We start from the raw sequence: 20375 nt of genomic DNA, 5'->3' as shown, positions 1-20375 counted from the left end.
AGACTGTATTACTCTGTTTCTGTTGAGTAGTCACTGAGAGATGAAGCTAGCTGCCATCCACAATGGACATGGAACTAAAGACAATTTACTACACTAACAAAGAAACAAAAGAAGTTGTATTTTCATACAAGATGCGTTCAAAAAGTATCTGATCTTTGGGCGTAAAAAAACAATTTTGTACATTTCACAAATTTTATCTAACTACCTTCAAAACATTCCCCTTGGAAGTTTACACACTTCTCCCACTTCTCTTTGGACATTATTCTGTCCTCTAAAATTCTTAAGTTTTATCTTCCCAAGACATTAGGCAGATTCGTGATAGAGAGTGAAAATGCTTCTTAAAATATAATCTAGTGGCAATTAAAACGCTAAAAAATGCAACATCCAGAATCAACATTGTTAAAATCTCAAATCTATTGTAATTGTATTCGCATTTAGGATGCTTGATGGGAATATAAATTCATCTCAATATACAACTACTATTTTATTTATCGTTCCGGAAATATGACAGAACCTATTTTTGTAAGCGTTTCACAGTGTTTATATAAATTTAATTTTATTCATTTTAATATAAGTTAAAGATATAATAAATCAATAGGATCATATGTTAATTTTTATTTCTTCAATCTAGACTAGTTCTGTCTTCTTGAAAATATCTACAAAAGAACAAACAAACAAGAAGATTTAATTTTCGTTTTCCGGCCGAAAAGTGTTTCAGAATTTATGTCTATAATTCGAGAAAGTTCCTTTCATTACTCCTGACAGGAGAGTTAGAAAGAAGTCATCTACGCTGGAAGCATGTCGATTGAATTGAAAGAGCCGGAGAAATTCGATGGAATATTGCTGGGTATGGCTCAGCAATGTGAGCAAGGGGTGCCAGAGGTAAAAATCTATTACTATCTCTTTACGGGCTTACTTTTAATGAAGACTTATTCCTAGTATTGTGACAACGAGAGCTTTCAATTGAGGCCACTCTTAAACGAAATCGTCTCGTTAAAAAAAAACAAGTTCCTATATTCAATATTTGTTTTCTTATATCCTAATATTTCTTATATCGAATCTTAAAAATTTCTCATTCAAATTTACTTATGCGAAAATAAGTTATAATATTACCGTTAAAAATGTTGGAAATTGAAACCTGACAAAATTAAAGTAGGTGACTTAAAAACGATTGAGTTGAGTCGTATTTTTTCCTCCGATTACATCAATTTTATTTTGTCATATATATATATATATATATATATATATATATGAATGAGAGAAGATGGATTGAAATATATATATATATAATACATTATATATGTATATAAATTTTCTCCGATTTCAACGACATGTTCAAACTTGTTGATGGGCTAATTTTATATGTAGTAAAATAACAGGTTACAGTTTACAATATTACCCGGAAACGAAAAAGAAAAAAAGATAATTATCTTTTTGTTTAATCCCAAGCCAGCTCTTACTGGCCAGATGCATATAATCAACAGTGTTCCAGTCTCTATCAATCTATCTTAAAAATAGAGTATTGTAGTTCGGTTGAAGCATTGTGTATTTGTAAAGTATAAAAAGTTTTGAATGATACTACAATGCACTGTAATACAAACGATAGGATATATACCTGTTATTCTAAGATATTCTTCAGATATTCTAAGAATATCTGAAGAAGGAATTTTATTCCGAAATATCGTATCAGACTATGGATGACTAAATTACAACAGGTATAGAGCCCATTGTTTGTATTAAAGTGCATTGTTGTACCATTCAAAACATTTTATTCTTTACTATCTTAAATTTTTTTTTCACATCTAGGACTGTATAATTCAATGTTTCCTTCCTATTTTCTTAGGCTGAATTCCTTAGACTTCACGCGGTTGCAGCATTCAACCTACATATCCGGTTTAAGGATAGCTTGCTTTTTCTTTTCCTGCTATAAACGTCGGAAGTCCTGAAAAAACACGTGTCATGGGCACTCTGTATCCCTTTTAACTAAACAGGGTGAGGAAGGAGGATAAAAATATAAATACATTGAGTTGTGATTTGAGGACGAGTTACAGAGACCACGTAGTGGGTACCCTCGTTATGGTAGATTGGAGAAGGACGAGAGACGAGGGCAGAATTATAATTCATGTTGTATGAAATACAGGAATATTAAATAAGGAAAGAAACAAAAAAAAACCCAACAAATTCTTTGCTGTTTTCCTCTCCCCTGTGTTAGTAGTAGCTATTCCAAACTCCACTGAATTTGTAACCTCATGTTTGAATCTGGCATTTGGTGGTAGTATTTCTGGAGCACCCCTTTCAATGTGTTTGAGTTTCTCTTCTGTACCATTTCTGATGAAGTAGCAAGATGAACGTAGCTGTTCTTCTTTGCGTCTCCGGCAGCGATGTAGGTTCATCTGGTATCTCAGAAATTTGTCTTTGAAGACATCCACATCTACACCTTGCAAATCTTGGAGGTTGTTTGGCAGAATGAGGTCTTTGGTTCTATACAGTGCTATCCAGTTTATTGATTGGTATAACTGGATCTTCCATATGTATACCACTACATATCTTTCATGTCTTGAAAAGACTCAAGAGGTTAAGACTTTACTCCTTGGAATGAAGGCAGGAAAGATCTGCTGCAATATACATCTGGAAAATCCTGGAAGGACTTGTCCCAAACTTTGAAAGTTATACAGACGCCAGAACAAGGTGCCATTGCATAGTGCTTAAAATCCCTTCCCTGCTGTCAAAGTACAGGACCAGATACTGCAATAGCTTGGGATTTAAAGGCCCACAGCTCTTCAGTATCCTGAAAGAGCTGAGAGACCTACATGGTGTGTTTCCTATTGTTAAGAGTCCCAGATGAGCCAACTTCATAGCAGTAAGTGGGAATAAGGGCAGCAGCATCAAACTCCGTCATTCACCAAATTAGAACATATAAGTTTGCAAGTGATGCAAAGTAGAGCTACTGAAGTGTTTTGGGAGTAAATTATGGATAATGTCTACAAAATATAGTCTTTTTACATGAAAACGAAATTTCTTTGGCACATAAAAGACACCATTTCGAGCGTGGCCGTTTTCATGCGGGTGACACGTAAAAGCACCCACTACACTCTGAGTGGTTGGCGTTAGGAAGGGCATCCAGCTGTAGAAACTCTGCCAAATTGGATTGGAGCCTGGTGTTGCCATCCGGTTTCACCAGTCCTCAGTCAAATCGTCCAACCCATGCTAGCATGGAAAGTGGACGTTAAACGACGACGATGAGAAACAGCCACATAAATGGTGTAATGAAATTGAAGGAAAACGATGAAACTTCCCCTCTGTGAGTTAATTTTTTTTAACAGCAAAGGGAGCAATTTTTTTGGAGAGATAAGCTAACAAAAGCCCCTTTATTCTGTCTTCCTACATAGCCTGCGGATAAACTAACAGCGAATGCTGCATAAAGTTAAATTGGTATGGAACTTTCTGAAAGAGACGTATAGCTTTTGCTAGTGGAAGCAAAACTCTTATTTAAAGGTTGATTCTTTGGGATGAATCATGTGATTGTTTAAAAAAGGTGAGAAAGACAATGCTAAAACGTATTTGAAACAATGGTCAACAGTCGAAATGTCAGATAGGTAAATAAGCATCCTTAAAGTGAAACAACGCATTGGTAGGTAAATAAAGGTATCAACAAATAGAAGAGAGAGAAGGGAACATCACCTTTCAAGGTGAAGGTAAGCTTGTTGAAGTTAAATGCAGTTTAAATATGGAGATTAAGATTGCTTGGTATTGGATATTCATTGCGTACAATGTTTCTAGTCAAATTAATTACTGTGGCAGGTGGACAGTCAAAATAAATAGACAAAATCCTTTCACTTTCTTAAAAAGATTAAAAAAGTATGGAAGACACTACATACAAAAATAACTATGTCCATTTAGGTCCATTTATGTGGGAGCTCTGGGCAAAATATTTAGAGCATGACCATCCTTGGGACATAAGTAAAGTGTGTGTAAAGTTTGGTGAAAATTGGTTGGAAATTGTGGAAATGTATGTATTAGACATTATACAAGCACATACTGTGACTTACATGTACTAGATAATATATATATATATATATATATATATATATATATATATATATGTATACATATATATATACTCTTTTACTTGTTTCAGCCATGCAGCTGTGGTCATGCTGGTGCACTACCATGGTCTTTCTGATTTCCTCAGTTTGGGGTGTTTCACATCACCACTCCTGTATGTGCCTTTGTCCCAGCTGTTGGTCCATTTGGTGTATAAGGGTGTTTGATTCTGCTGCTCTCATCTGCACCTCATGTTGGGCTCTTGGTTCATCCGGTATTGAGGATATATATATATATATATATATATATATATATATTTAGAATGTACTAGCAGAAAGACTGCCCTCTGGGTAGTTTTCTGATAGCCACTGAATAATATTCCACATTTGATTCCCAATTCTAATTTTTATGATATTTTTAGTATATATAATATACATATATATGATATATGTAGGCGCAGGAGTGACTGTGTGGTAAGTAGCTTGCTTACCAACCACATTGTTCCGGGTTCAGTCCCACTGCGTGACACCTTGGGCAAGTGCCTTCTACTATAGCCTCGGGCCGACCAAAGCCTTGTGAGTGGATTTGGTAGACAGAAACTGAATGAAGCCTGTCGTATATATATATATATATATATATATATATATATATATATGTATGTGTGTGTATATGTTTGTGTGTCTGTGTTTGTCCCTGTAACTTAGCGGTTCGGCAAAAGACCGATAGAATAAGTACTAGGCTTCCAAAGAATAAGTCCTGGGGTCGATTTGCTCGACTAAAGGCGGTGCTCCAGCATGGCCACAGTCAAATGACTGAAACAAGTAAAAGAAATAGAAAATATATGCACTCACACACACAAGGTTGTTCGTCTAATAAAAACACCTAGTCTGTTTTCCTGGTTCATTCAGAGAGGTATGCCAATGTAAGTTAGAGTTATCCTTGAAAGAGAATTTCATTATTGCTAGTATCATAATAAACAAGTGTCATCAAGCCTGCTCAGTGCTTGATGATAGAAAGGGCCTAGGACTTGCACACCAATGCCTCCAAGTCTGTTCCCAGTAGCAAGTATTTTACTAAGATGTTTTTATGACATTAGTCTTCTAATCTGATAGCATTGTTTCCTCCAGACTGCTTTAAAAACAAAATTAATCAGAAATCTTTTTTTTTCTTTCTTGACAGTTGATGGATTACTTTTTCCATTTTCTCGTCCGAAAAACAGATTTTTATAGTCAATCAGAAACTGCTGAGAAGGTTTGTATGAGATTATTTTTGGAATTCATTTGAAGTAATTTTACATATTGTAGTGGTATTAATTTCACTTCCCAATGCTAAGGTCTTGGGTTTGACTCCATTGAAAGGCAGCTTGGGGCAAGTGTCTTTAGTGTAAGCTCTGGTTGATTCAAGCTTTATGAACGAAATTAGATTGAAGGAAACTGCATGAGAACCCTTCAGATGCATTATACATCTTTGATTGGTCTGATCATATATATTATGTCATCCTGATTTGCATTAAGGACACTCATGCCTGTGGAATACTCAGCCATGTTAATGAGTCTGAAATATATACAGCTGATAGAACAATTGAATGCTCATTGTTGAAATTGATGGAGAATCCATCATGTACTGGTATGATCAGCAATGTCAGCTTTTTACTGTTGTCTCGCTTATTGAGACAATGATAACAGTTGAGAGATAACTCTGATTTTCATTTTTCAGTTTTTATTATAGTTTTCCAATTTAGTATCACTATGAATTTTTGAAAGTATTTTTCTTGGAGAGCATCAAAAAAGAAACATTTTGGTACCTTATTTGTGAAATTTGAATGACTACTTTAGGAAATATGTCAACTTGAATGCTCAATGAATTGGTGGAAATGTTGCCTAATTTGGCACTAGAGCATCAGATTAGATACCTTGTGGTATTTGTTTCATCTCTTTGTTATGAATTCAAGTTAAGCAAGAGGATGGACCCATATGAGCAGATTGCGAAAAGGTTCAAGTCTTTCTCAGAATTGATGAATAATTCAGAATTTGATGAGAACAGTATCAAACTTATAATATCGCATTGCAAAGACAAAACTCTTTTTTTCTGTTTTTTGTAGCAACAGTTTTGTCATATGATGGCTTCTTTGCAATGTCATTTTCTAGAGACAATATGAATAAGGAATTTAAGCGCTCTTCAGTTATGGTAGACCAAAATTTATTCTTAACAAAAGAAAGCTTTGAAGAACTCCTTTCTTGGCTTGAGAAGGGAGGACGCCCAAAACCAGGCAAGATGGTGTGAAGGCGGTGGCTATGGCATTGAGGTAGATCTGGTCACCCCTGTTAACAGGGACAAAACTCGGATTTAAAGCACATGATGATGATGAGTACTGGAGTTGATGTAATTGACTGGTCCCTTCCATTCAAATTTCAGGTTTTGTACCAAAAGTAAAAAGAATTATTATTATTATTAAGGTGGCCAGCTGACAGAATCGTTAGCATGCTGGGCAAAATGCTTAGCGGCATTTCGTCTTTCTTTATGTTCTGTGTTCAAATTCTGCCGAGGTTGACTTTGCTTTCATCCTTTCGGGGTTGATGAAATAAGTACCAGTTGAGCACTGGGATTGATGTAATCAACTAACTCTCTCCCCGCAAATTTCAGGCCTTGTGCCAATGGTAGAAAGGTTTATTATTATTATTATTATTTAAATTAAAATCCAGAAAATGGAGAAGTAGCATTAATATAATTTATTAACTGCAAATATTCAACATGTTCTCTTACAGCAGTTTTGATTTTGCCCAAAAGAATTAAATTCTAGTAATTAAAACATTTTATTAGGCAAAATCTCGTCAGGGGTAAAAAAGACATATCGTTAGGTTATTACGTGTTATTCTTCCAAAACATATTTTCTATCCCTTAAGGTGGTTATTGTAACCTCTACTTAAATTATTTACTACTACTACTACACATTGTTTCATTGTAGATGGTGATGGAGAAATTTAATTATTATAAAACCAAGAGCATCTACTATCAAGATGAAAAGAAACAAAAGGCTGAAGAGAAGAGGAGAGCTGCTGAAGAGAAAAAGAGAGCCGCTGAAAGAAAGGCTAAGGAGGCGGCAGAAAAAGCAGCAAGGGAGTCCAAAGTGAAAGAAATCACTGATGAAGAAGCGGAACAACTACAGAAGGAAATAGACAATGTATGTAAAATTTAATCTTTAAGCTGTTGTGTGGTTAAGAAGTTTGCTGTGTAACCACATGCTTCAACACTTGATTCCACTGTGTGGCACCTTGGGCAAGTGTCTTCCATTGTAACCTTATGTTGACTTTAATAGATACAAACCATGCATAAATCTGCCAGATGTCCTTAAGTTTGTTTTAATCATTACAACCCTGGTCATGCTGGGTTAATGTGCATGTGTGTGGAGGAATGGCTATGTGGTTACAATATTTGCTTTGCAACCACATGTTTTTGGGCTCTATTTACTGTGTGTTAACTTAAGCAAGTGTCTTCTACTATAGCCCTGGGCCAACCAAAGCTTTGGTTTTGGTAAATGGAAGTTGGAAATAATGCAGTGTGTGTGTGTCTCATGTCTTTAGATAAGAAACCCACTGGCTATCTGCTACAGCAGGGCCTGGATAGACACTGACATTCTATATATATCATTGATGGGGAAATTGGCTACTATGTCCCTGCTGGACGTCTGTCATTGACAAGCCCAAGGAAAGGCCAAATCATGGGATGTAGCAGATGGTTATTGTCGTTGGCTTTATCTTGTATCCAAGTATTTTTTGCTGAACGCTTCCTTTATGGCGATGGCGTTGATGACTAAGTAGACCCGTTCTTTCATAGAAGAGTTGATGGCATTGACTGCATGGCAGTCTGGGTGGCAAACAAAGTTGATTTTGTCGAGCCTTTCTCTCCTGTCGTTTGATTTTGTCCTTTTTTTATTCTGATGGCTTCAAAGTTTTTGGTTCTAATGGTGATGGAATGCCATCACTTGGTACAGTCTCAGGCTTGTGTTTGAAACAATTTAGGCTCAATATAGCACTTATAAATATATACACACACACACACACACACACACATATATACACACACAAATATATATATACATATATATATACACACACAAATATATATTTATATGCATATATCTACATATATCCACACGTACATAAAAATATATATATAAATACACACAAATGTGTGTGTGTGTGTGTATATATATATATATATATATATATATATATATATAGGCACAGGAGAGGCTGTGTAGTAAGTAGCTTGCTTAACAACCACATGGTTCCGGGTTTAGTTCCACTGCGTGGCATCTTGGATAAGTGTCTTCTACTATAGCCTCGGGCCAGCCAAAGCTATGAGTGAATTTGGTAGGTGGAAACTGAAAGACGCACGTCCTATATCTATAATATAAACCCCGCTCTGTCTGTGTGTGCATATAAACGATTATAACGGCTGTATTTTTTAATTGATTTTCTCCAAACTGGAATGTAAACACTGCACATTCCTAGGATACGTTGACAAGGGAGGTAACTCTTTGCGAAGTAACTTTCCGAAATTTTTTATCCATCGGTCAAAAAATTATCATCAAAAATTATCAAATTTCAATGATATAATTGTATGTTTTTAGAATGACACAGGGTAAGTGTGAGATGCCAGATCTGGCCAGTTTGAACATAAAACAAGTAGAATATTTGGGCTGAATATGGATGGTTTAAATGCTAAAGGGTTAAATTGTTACATCCTTTGATTTACCCAACTGTTGTGAGTCACTTTCAATTTTTTTAAATATCTATTTATAAGTCTGACATCCTCCCCAAAGGCAGAGTTATCTCTTGTTTAATTTTTTATCATCAAAGTAACCTAACCTAAATACTGGCTATTTTATGATGCGTGTTAGGGTTCTTGGAAATTGCTTGTATTTAACTGCCGTTTTCATTTTGTGGGTGTTTCCTATAATTTCAATGTGCTTAAATTACCACCTTGATGGGTTTAGAAGATCCCCAACAACAACAACAAGAATAACTATTTCAAAAGCTCAACACAACACATGACTTGGTTTTAAAGGATTGCATCCAATATAGGACATAATTTTAGTGTTTAAAAAAAAAAAAATTTCAGATATTTCTGTAATTAGTGATAATTTTCAAGTTCATGGTTTTACTGGTGTATTTCAAATTGTTCTGTGTTAATTCTTTTCTGATATTTAGTTTTTGTCATTAAAATTAAAATTTTTGTATTTTCCTTATAGCAAAAGAAAAAAGTAACTAATGGGGATGAAAGCAAAACTGATGAAAATGTAAGTTATTTTTCCTAATCACTCTTTTCATTCTCTTTTCTGTTGATTTGCAATGTTTGATTTCTATACCTTGCCATTACTGAGTTAGTCCACAAAATTTATCAATAAAGTACCTCTAACAGCATAATTGATAGACTGGAGCACAAACTGATATTTAGAAGCTGAAGATGATATTTCAAAGATTTTCAGCATTACCCGAAAAGAAAATATATTCTAGATTTAGCAATGTGTTAGCTCTACTTGATTCTTTTAAAACTCTTTCAAAGCTGAAATATTACAAATTCAACAGATTCTGGTCTCCTTTCCCTGCAATATATCATTGCTAATCATAAATAACCTCTATAATAAAATGTTTGACTTGCTGCTACTTGAAGTTTCTAAGTGAGACTTGGAGCAGCTTGTATAAAACAAAGCAACAACAATGTAAATGATAAGTTCCATTAGTATCTCACTTTTATCTTTAACTTTCATCAGCTGTTTGCTGTTGTTTTGTTGAAATATTCCCTGGTAATAGATGAAGTCTATCATGTGATGTGATATTTATATAAACACCATTTCACATCCATACCACTTTAATCATATCTTTCCAGTTTTATTCATCTGTCTCCATTATCACCAATGTTACTAACAAACCTCTTTTTAGCCATTCATCTGATGATGGTTCTTTGAATGGTATTATCTCAGAGAGCACGTGTTTTGATTATTTTCACTGTATTTTATTAGAAATGTTATCAAGAAAAGAATTAACCCTTTAGCATTCAAACCAACCATATCTGGCCCAAATACTCTTCCTGTTTTATGTTCACATCAGCCAGATCCCATCTTTTACACCTACCCTACAATGTCATTTTAAAAATAAACAATTATATCAAAATTCTTGAAGCTCTAAGATAATGCATGATTAATGAAAAGAATGTGAATAAATAAGCAATACAATTGACAGAGTGATCTGAGTGCTGAAGGATTAATGCTAATTCCTAGCAGTGTTTTAGAAAATAATTTCAGATTAAACTGAAAATTCATATAGAGAAGTTAGCATTTTATGTATGAGAAAAGTGATTAAAATAGCTGTCAAAATGTGATTTAATTTGAATTGAATTCACTTCCATAAATCTTGAAAATAAAATTTTGATGCTTTTCTTATTTTCCTGTGTTTCCTGAACCCAGGATGATATGGAAGGAGAACATGAAGAAGGAGAAGATAAAGTAAAGAGTGACAAAATGAAACCAAATGCTGGTAATGGAGCTGACTTGCCAGATTATAAATGGACACAAACACTTGCTGATATAGAGGTGAGAAAATAACCATTTAAAATTTGATTTTGTCTGTAGGGTTTATAATAGTTTATTTATTTTCTTCTTTACATAATCACTTGTTTAATCCCAAATAAATATAATCTGAAATTATTTTCAGGATTTACAAGCTTAGTTTTCAGTCTGTAATTCAATTCTTCTATATCATGTAGCTGATGTTTTTATTAAACAATATACATAATTCTTACTCTTAGAATTCTCTACAGCACATGCCTTGTAGCTTTTTCATTATGTAGGCACAGGTATGGCTGTGTGGTAAGAAGCTTGCTTCCCAACCATATGGTTTCAGGTTCAGTCCCACTATGTGGCACCTTGAGCAAGTGTTTTCTACTGTAATCTTGGGCCAAACAAAGCCTTGTTACACACATACACACACACACACATACAGACATGACAGAAGTAAGTAGGCAATCCCATAAAACATCGTTTTATGTTTATTCTAACTTGTAAAAGTTTATATTTTTTATTAATAGACATTTTCATATTTCAGGTTCTATATGTGACTGTTTAATTGTGCCATGTAGCCTTGGAACTATTTGAATTTCGAAGAGGCTGTATTGTGGGTCATTTTGAAGGTGGACATAGCATAAAATCGCAGAAAACCTTGGGATCCTGCTTTCTCCAGTTAATCGAGTGATTATGCAATTCACCAGAGAGAAGGAATCCATGTCACCTCGCCCTGATCAACCAGGGCCCTCTGACAGGACCCTTCTCTTTGCTAAGAGAAGTGTGGAGGATAATCTTCATTGCAAGGCCTCTGACATAGCTGAACAAGTTAATGTCAGTCCCAGAACAGCTGTCAGGTATCTCCACAAACTTGGTTACTATGGCAGAGCAGCAAGAAGGAAGCCACTTCTTCGACCAGCCAACATCAAGTGGAGAAAAGATTGAGCCAGTGAGATGGTGGAGAGGCCACTAGCATTTTGGGACACTGTCATATTCTCTGATGAGTCCAGATTTGCTATATTTTCTGACAGTGGTTGAGTGTGGGTCTGAAGACTCTGTGATCAAGAATTTGATGTCAAAAGATTGCAGCCAACAATGAAACATGGCAGCTATCCTGTGATGGTCTGGGGAGCAATTTTGAGGAATGGTTGATCAGAGCTGGTGGAGTGTGAGGGATTCATATTCACATTATAACAATTAATAAATAATTTGAATGTATAATTTCAGATTTAAAGAAATTTTAATGATTATAAGGGTGTCTGTTTACTTCTGTCATGTCTTTGTGTCATTTTGTCTCCCCATCACTGCCTGGCAACAAGTGTTGGTGTGTTTTATGTCATCATAACTTAGTAGTTTGGCAAAAGAGACTGATAGAATAACTACTAGGCTTAAGAGATAAGTCCTGGTGTCGATTTGTTCTACTAAAACTCTTCAAGGCAATGCTCCAACATGGCCACAGTGAAATGATTGAAACAAGTAAAAGAGTAAAAGAAATATATTTTATTCAATGCTTTTTAAAATTATTTTTGTTACTTTCATTTCAGTTGAGGGTTCCTGTCAAAGTTTCATATCCTCTCAAAGGCAAACATGTTACTTGTAAAATACAGAAAAAGGTAAGACTGGATATTGTTGATGCTAAGTAAATTAGGCTGCTGTAAGTTTTATTTTGTTCAAATGATAAGATTTGAAGTCATCATCATCATCATCATCACCATCATCATCGTCGTCGTCGTCGTCGTCGTCACCACCGCCACCGCCACCACCACCATCATCACCATCACCATCACCACCATCACCACCACCACCACCATCATCATCACCATCACCATCATCATCGTTTAACGTCCGCTTTCCATGCTAGCATGGGTTGGACGATTTGACTGAGGACTGGTGCAACCGGATGGCTACACCAGGCTCCAATCTAATTTGGCAGAGTTTCTACAGCTGGATGCACTTCCTAACGCCAACCACTCAGAGAGTGTAGTGGGTGCTTTTATGTGTCACCGGCACGAAAACGGCCACGCTCGAAATGGTGTCTTTTATGTGGTTCCTTGAAAATGGTTGTGTCACTCTTGAGAGAAAACATGGAGATGGAACAATTGCAGGACTGCTAGTCATGACTTTGTGGCTGGCCTAGTTGGACCCCATCCAGTTTTAGTGTAGTTAAAATTACACAGGCTCTTCTCTTAGCCACACTGTTTACTTGGGTATGGCTTAACCATGTGGTTAAGCTATTCACTTTGCAACCACATGGTTTTGGGTTCAGTCCGAGTGCACAAGTAGATGGGAACTGGACCTGTTGTGTGCATACACATGTCTTTGTGAATGTCTACATCCTACATATTCCACGTAAAAAAAAAAAAGCACTATACTACAAGTGGTGAAGTTTTATCATTTTCTTGCCAATAATTTGTCTACTGGCTCTATGCTTTTGAAGATGTAAAATAAAGAGATCCTTTACTTGAAATAAGGTTAGCAGCAGGGAAGATATCCAACAGCAAAATAATAACCTCAGTGATATCAATTCATTTAACTTATGCTATCATGAAAAACAACAGATGTAAAAAACAGTTTTGTGATATTTATTATGCAAATAGGGATGTAACTTAAAGTTAACATAGTTGTTCCTTAAAAAGTGTACTGGGGGTTCAATAGAAATAAATCCCTTCAAGGCAATGCTCCAGCATGGCTGAAACCAGTAAAAGAACTTACTAACATTTAAGTGTGTGTGGGAGGGGCATAAAGTCACAACTGCATCCCCTTTTCTCTTAAAATCAGTAGATGAGATCACTTGTGGTTCCTCTGGTCTAGTAATTTTTCTATTATATATGTGTAGCTGTGATAACTTATAATAATCTCTCTTGTTTTCTTCTCTCTCTCCACAGCATCTAACAGTTGGGGTCCAAGGACAGCCACCAATCATTAATGGTGCTTTGTCAAAGGAAATCAAAATTGAAGAAAGTACCTGGACAATTGAAGACAATAAGAATATTGTTGTGAGCATGGACAAAGTAAGATATTGTTGCATTGACATAATTTCTCTTTTTTATCACAACTAGATGGTTTCTATTTACTCAATAATTAATTTTTTTGTATCATAAATAAAACGTCAAGATAAAGTGAGTTAATGATTAAGGCATTGGGCTACCTGTCGAGGAACCAACAACATTGCTTCCACTTTTCCATGCTTGCATGGATTAGACAGAATTTCTTGAACTACAGCTGGATGCCCTTCATGTTGCCAACCCTCACCAGTTTCCAATCAAAGTAATATTTCCCCATGGTTAAACACCTTTCCTACATATTGAGCAGGGCCATTTCCCTGACAGGAGAGTCCTATCTATTTTTTTTTTTTTATTTGGTAACCACAACTTTGGTCTTTGCTAGGTTAAGTTTAAGGCCCTTTGATTCCAGGTTTTGTTTCCATACCTGGAGTTTCTTTTCCAATTCTGCTACCTTTCTAGGAGGGGAAGGACTGAACAGTGGTTAGTGCAGAGCCTGGAGAGCAGACACAATATGGGGATAAGAGAAAGAGAGGGATGAGCAATAGAGTAGTGCCTTGTTAGAGGTGAAACAAGATCATCCAGCTCTGTGGAGCAGAGGCCACTGTAGTTTCTGTAGTAAAGACAGAGGAAGGAGACACAGCACATCTGTGGATTAGAGAAGAAACCAACAGATACACAGCTTAAACATCGTGGTACCTAAACAAATTATGGTAAGATTATGAAATTGCAAAAAAAATTTCTAACATTTTTGATTCCTTGTGCCAACTTCCATATGTAAACAATTGAATTTCTTATTACTGGTTGGGCTCATATGGAGTTCCTTCTTCATATTCTATTTTAACAAAAATGGCAAACAAAACTCAATGTCAAACTGAAAAAAAATCCTTTACCATTCACATTGTGTCAAATATAAAGCTGATTCACATTGTTTTGAATTAATCATGCATTATTTTGTAATTTTGCGATTTTGGTGAAATAATTGTTAAGTTTTAAAATGATAATGTAGGATTGGTGTGTTTGAACATAAAGCATCTAGAATATTTTGGCTGGATATAGCAGTTGAAATGCTTAAGGATTAAACTTTTAGTTGATATAAAAGAATAATTTCTTCCATTTTCTATATTTTTAGGTAAACAAGATGGAATGGTGGTCCAAACTTGTTGACACTGACCCAGAAATTGATACTCAGAAAGTTCAACCTGAAAATTCCAAAGTAAGAAGTTAGAATACTTTCTCCATAAAGCTTCTCTATTGTTACATAATGTAAATTTCTGTTTTGCTTGAGTTATGTCTGTAAAATTGTGTTTCTGATTGAGTAAACATGAGTTTCAGTTAAATTCTAAAATAATCATGAATTTAGATTAGCTTCATTAAACAACTGTAACTTTTTTACTTATCAACATATTAATGTGATATTTAGAACATAATTGAAGAAAGGGTCCTTAATCAATTCTATTGCATAACTTTTGTCTCAAAGTAACTCTAATTACAGGTAAATCCAGGTAAACTGAGCAAAATATAAAAATGTTGAAATTTTGTTTAAACATGACCATAGAAAAAAATGAGTCATCAGCTAATAGTCAATTGGGTATGCAACAAAATTTTAATATAGAAGAATTGTGCACATCACTAGATTATCAGTTGAATTTAATGCACAGAACAGGTGTACCATAAAGGTAAAATAAACTGAAATACTGGAATTTGTTTTTGAAGAAAACTAGAAAATTAAATACATCAACTAAATGAAATATACTCACACACATACATGAATACACATATAATAAAGATTTACAATAGAAATTAAATCAAAACTTATCACCTACCTTACAGGCAAATTAAAATTTACAAGTAAATAAAAAGTAAAACAAAGTAAATTTGAAAAATATTTATACAATCTAATCATACATACATATATATATATATACAATCATCATCATCATCATCATCATCGTTTAACGTCTGCTTTCCATGCTAGCATGGGTTGGATGATTTGACTGAGGACTGGTGAAACCGGATGGCAACACCAGGCTCCAGTCTGATTTGGCAGAGTTTCTACAGCTGGATGCCCTTCCTAACGCCAACCACACAATATTTCTATCATGGAAAGTTATAAAACATACCACTCTACATACTGCAACCTTGCAGAATGCACATTGGAAAAAAGTTTCAACTGGTCATCCACTGGGAGTTTTTCTTCGTTGATGTAGATATTCACGGCACTGTCTTTTATGACCCCTGATTTTTTCTAATTTATGGAGATCGGCTGAACTCAGAGGGACATCTCTCTGGCAGGTTTTGCTTTTCCTTCCTGCAGTTATTTTTTTTTTTTTGGAAGAATAACCTGCCCTCAACTGTGTTGCTACATCTGCTTGGAACTACAGAGGGTTGCACCACTTGCGAGCCCCTCCTGATTTGGTATATAATATAAATGTATTTACAATGCTCATGTTTACTATATACCAAGCCAGGTATCGCCACCATTTATTACCCGGTCTCCCAGCCAGATAATAACTCATCATTTGGTTCAGCCGATCCACACTGCCCATGTACCTGTTATAATTGAGGTTCACAAATGGAGTGCCATTTTCATCTACACATGGTTATGCACCGGTAGAAGAAAATTTATCTGCCTCTCATCTCTCACATGTAAATACTGGTTCATTTTCACAAATCGTATACATGACACAGTACTGGAAATGTACTGATTGAATCATTATGAAACTGGTAACATAAAGTTTTGATGCAAAGTTTTAATTTAGATCACTTTAAAACGGAGTTTGTATTGTAGAACCAAGAACTGTTTCAGGTGGGTTAGTATCAAAAGAGTTAAACATCAGGTACATCAAGGATCTAGTTATATTGTTGGCAACAAACCCTACATAGTTATGTCTTTGTTTTATTTTGTTGTTTAGCTTTTCTTTATTGTTTTGGTTTTTAACTAGCTCAGTTGCATGAAATTATATTGCAAGTTTTGACATAGGTGGAGGAGTGGCTGTGTGGTAAGATGCTTGCTTCCCAACCACATGGTTCTGGCTTTAGCCCCATCGTGTGGCACCTTAGGCAAGTGTCTTTCACTATAGCCTCAGGCTGACCAAAGCCTTGTGAGTGGATTTGGTTGATGGAAGTTGAAAGAAGCCCGTCGTATTTATATATGTTTATATATATATCTATGTATGTGTGTCTGCGTTTGTGTCCCCCCCATTACCACTTGACAGCCAGTGTTGGTGTATTTATGTCTCTGTAACTTAGTGGTTCAGCAAAAGATACTAATAGAATAAGTACCAGGCGTAAAAAAAAAGTACTGGGGTCAATTCATCCAACTAAAAAAATTTGAGGTGGTGCTCAAGTGTGGCCACAAGTAAAAGGTAAAAGATAAACTGACTTTTATGAGCTTCTATGTCATCCTCATTATCATTGTGACCATTTTTATTTACTATGCTGGCATGGGATGGATATGATTTCTTTAAACAGTATTCTACGGGAAGATGTCTTTATGGATGTTAACCCTTATTCCACTTGTCTATGTATGACAAACTGCTGAACATAACATCACTGCTGCTCAAGCAGTGTCAGTAGGAAAACACTTGGAAACAAAAAATACACTCAGTCACTGACTCTTCATACAGTTTCCATCTACCAAATTTCACTCAGAAGGCATTGTGCAGTCTAATGCTACAGTAGCAGACACTTGCCTCCAAGGCGCTACAGGGAGAAAGCCTAGAAGCACATGGACTCATTACTAATGATTATTGTAAAATACATATTTGGAATAAAATGAAAAGAGCTTAAAATTTTCAGCCAATGAAATCTTGTGAATTTTAAAATTCATTTTCCTCTTCTCTTTTTGCATAGTCTCATTAATAATAATAATAATAATAATTCATCCAAATTTTGGCACAAGGCAAGTAGGTTTCGGGGGAAGAGTAAGTTGATTACCATGATCCCAATACTTAACTGGTATTTATTTTATTGATCCTGAAAGGATGAAAGGCTTAGCAGCATTTTGTCTAGCATTTTAAAAATTCTGCCAGCTCACTGCCTTAGTAGTAGTAGTAGTAGTAGTAGTAGTGTAAAATGTATAGATTTATCGTATATTTTTGGTGTAGCTTTTTTTGTTTTTTATTAAATGTGTAAGAAATGATTAAAGAAGGAGCCACCAATTTATGGCAATTGATGGTTTTTTTTCTTCTGTCTCTTTCAAGTTATCTGATTTAGATGGTGAAACTCGAGCCATGGTTGAAAAAATGATGTATGACCAAAGACAGAAAGAGATGGGTTTGCCAACATCAGAAGATCAAAAGAAACAAGAAATACTTAAAAAGTAAGTTGTTTTTATAAAAAAAAAATATTGAAATAATTTTCATCATTGTTTGGTTGTTGATGTTGTTGGCCTTAATTAAGCAGGCCAATAACCAAAGGTAATCCAACCATGAACATCCTGTCTTTTTAAGAGAATGTCTAGGGTTGCTTCCCAACCACATTGTTTTAGGTTTGATACTACTTCCATGGCATCTTGTGCAAGTGTCTATTACTATTTTTTCAGCCTGGAACCATTCAACACTCTCATATATATATATTGTATAAAGGATCGTGGGTAAGGCCAAAACAATGCAAAATAAATGTAAGGTAAATCACAAGAAAACAAATATGTGAATTAATGTAGACTTGTATTCAATATTAAGGGGTTATGACCCCATTTTTAAGAAATAGACATTGCTATAGCAATCAGCTAGCTTCCTGTAACTCTCATCTGTTGTTAATTTTGGGTTTCTTTTGGTGTATGAGGATGGCTTCAGAGATTCTAAGGTTGCTCCCTGTTTCACTGTGTTGCCTTGATGTGCACCGTGAATTCCTGGGGTCTGGCATTTCTGGAGGTGTTTCTTCATGGAAGTGTCTGCTTGTATGTCTTCCATAATGCGTATGTGCACTTTTCTTGTCATGCTTCCTACGTAGGATGTGTTAGCAAATGTGGTGCATGCTACATAGGAAGCACGACCAGAAAACTGCATATATACGCATTAACGAACACATGCAGGCAGAAACTTCCATGAAAAAGCATCTACGGAAATGCCAGACCCGGGAATTCACAGTGCACATCAAGGCAACACAGCAGCTAGCTGGTTGCTATAACAACACCTTTCTGCACATCGGCAACATTTGTCTCTTGAAAATGGGGTCAGTATAAGGTAAGTCTACATTAATTCACATGTTTGTTTTGTTGTGATTTACCTTGCATTTATTTCGCATTGTTCTGGCTTTATCCACGATCCTTCATACAATATATATAATGGCGCTCCATCGATTATGACAATGAGGGTTCCAATTGATCCGATCAATAGAACAACCTGCTTGTGAAATTAACATGCATGTGGGTGAACATTCCACTTAATGTACCCTTAACGTAGTTCTCAGGGAGATTCAATGTGACACAGAGTGTAACAAGGCTGGCCCTTTCAAATACATTGCACTACTCATTTTTGCCAGCTGAGTGAATTGGAGAGATATGAAATAAAGTGTCTTGCTCAAGGAGACGTGTCGCTGGGAATTGAATTCATGACCTTACAATCATGAGCTGAGTACTCAAACTAAAGCCTTATAAGTGGATTTGGTAGATGGATACTGAAAGAAACCTGCTGTATGTTTGACATTGCATGAAAGTGGTAAATAGAGCATCATCATCATGATGTAAGTAGGGTCATTCATTTCCAATCTTCCACAAAAAGTTGTCTGGCTACAGGGAAATATTACATTGTTTGGAAAACAAGGCAAGAGTGATGGTAACAGGAAGGTCATCTACCTTGATGATCTCTAACCCATGCAAACTTGAAAAAGTGGATGTTAAAACGATGGTGATGATGCAGAGATGTACAATCTTTACTAGACTTTGTAGTGGCTTGGGAGTGATACACAAATTGATCTAACAATTTTGAAGTGTTATAAACATTGTAACTTCATTCACACTTTGCGATTATTTTATTTATTTATTTTTTTCTTTCTTTTATAGATTTCAACAACAACATCCTGAAATGGACTTTTCAAAATGTAAATTTTCTTAAGTTTTTATTCCATCAACTAGACTATCTTGCAGCTGCCTTACTCAAACACTGACCACAACCAGTAAGGCAAAATATTCTACATTGATTTCTAAGAAAGAAAAATACAAAACAATCCCATAGAAATAAGCATTCTCCCTAGACCTTTATTTTCTTTTGAAATGTCTATATTTGCTTGTTTTGAATATTTTACTGTTCAATTAAAACTTAAATTGAAAAATTATTCAAGAACTTAATTTTTCTCTAAACTCAAATTTCTGATTTGTTTTACAAATATTTGATTATTTTTAATGTTCAGGTTGTGAAGTTATTCAATTCCAGGACAGTTTTGATTGAGCTGTCCATAGAACATCCCACCTCGAACATAATTTCATTTGACCCATGCAAACATAGCAAATAGAAATGCAAGTGGTTAACTACATGACTGGGTGTTGTCCACTGAGCCACCTTGCTCAGCTGAGAATTGTGAAGAAGTGATGAATCCCACAATTTCAGTGTTTAAGATGGAGATGATGTATCTCATCAAAATGCAACAATTACAGTTCCAGTGCACTTATTGCATGTAGTCTGCACTGCTGCCAAATGTTTGGGGATTGGGTATTGCAGCTTTTTGTGTATTTTCTTTGTATAGATTGAGTGGGAAGATGTTCTTAAAGTGCCATCGTGTGTGCACGCGTGCACCTTGATCTTTCAAAGGTATTTTTTCTTTTA

At 35.4% G+C, this 20375-nt stretch overlaps 1 protein-coding gene across 1 annotated transcript; it reads left to right on the top strand.

The window, feature by feature from the left end:
* Positions 1-772: 772 nt before the first annotated feature.
* Positions 773-19887, top strand: LOC106867314 (nuclear migration protein nudC). The gene is made up of 10 exons (XM_014912152.3): positions 773-882; positions 5224-5295; positions 7010-7225; positions 9299-9346; positions 10514-10639; positions 12151-12219; positions 13492-13617; positions 14741-14824; positions 17814-17932; positions 19616-19887. The coding sequence occupies exons 1-10, from the start codon at positions 799-801 to the stop codon at positions 19665-19667; spliced, it is 996 nt and encodes a 331-aa protein (XP_014767638.1). The 5' UTR covers positions 773-798; the 3' UTR covers positions 19668-19887.
* The last annotated feature ends 488 nt before the right edge of the window (positions 19888-20375 follow it).

Source organism: Octopus bimaculoides, chromosome 22 (assembly GCF_046866305.1).
Source record: "Octopus bimaculoides isolate indiv1 chromosome 22, ASM4686630v1, whole genome shotgun sequence".
Classification (NCBI taxonomy): domain Eukaryota; kingdom Metazoa; phylum Mollusca; class Cephalopoda; order Octopoda; family Octopodidae; genus Octopus; species Octopus bimaculoides.
This window is presented reverse-complemented; position numbering and strand designations above follow the sequence as displayed.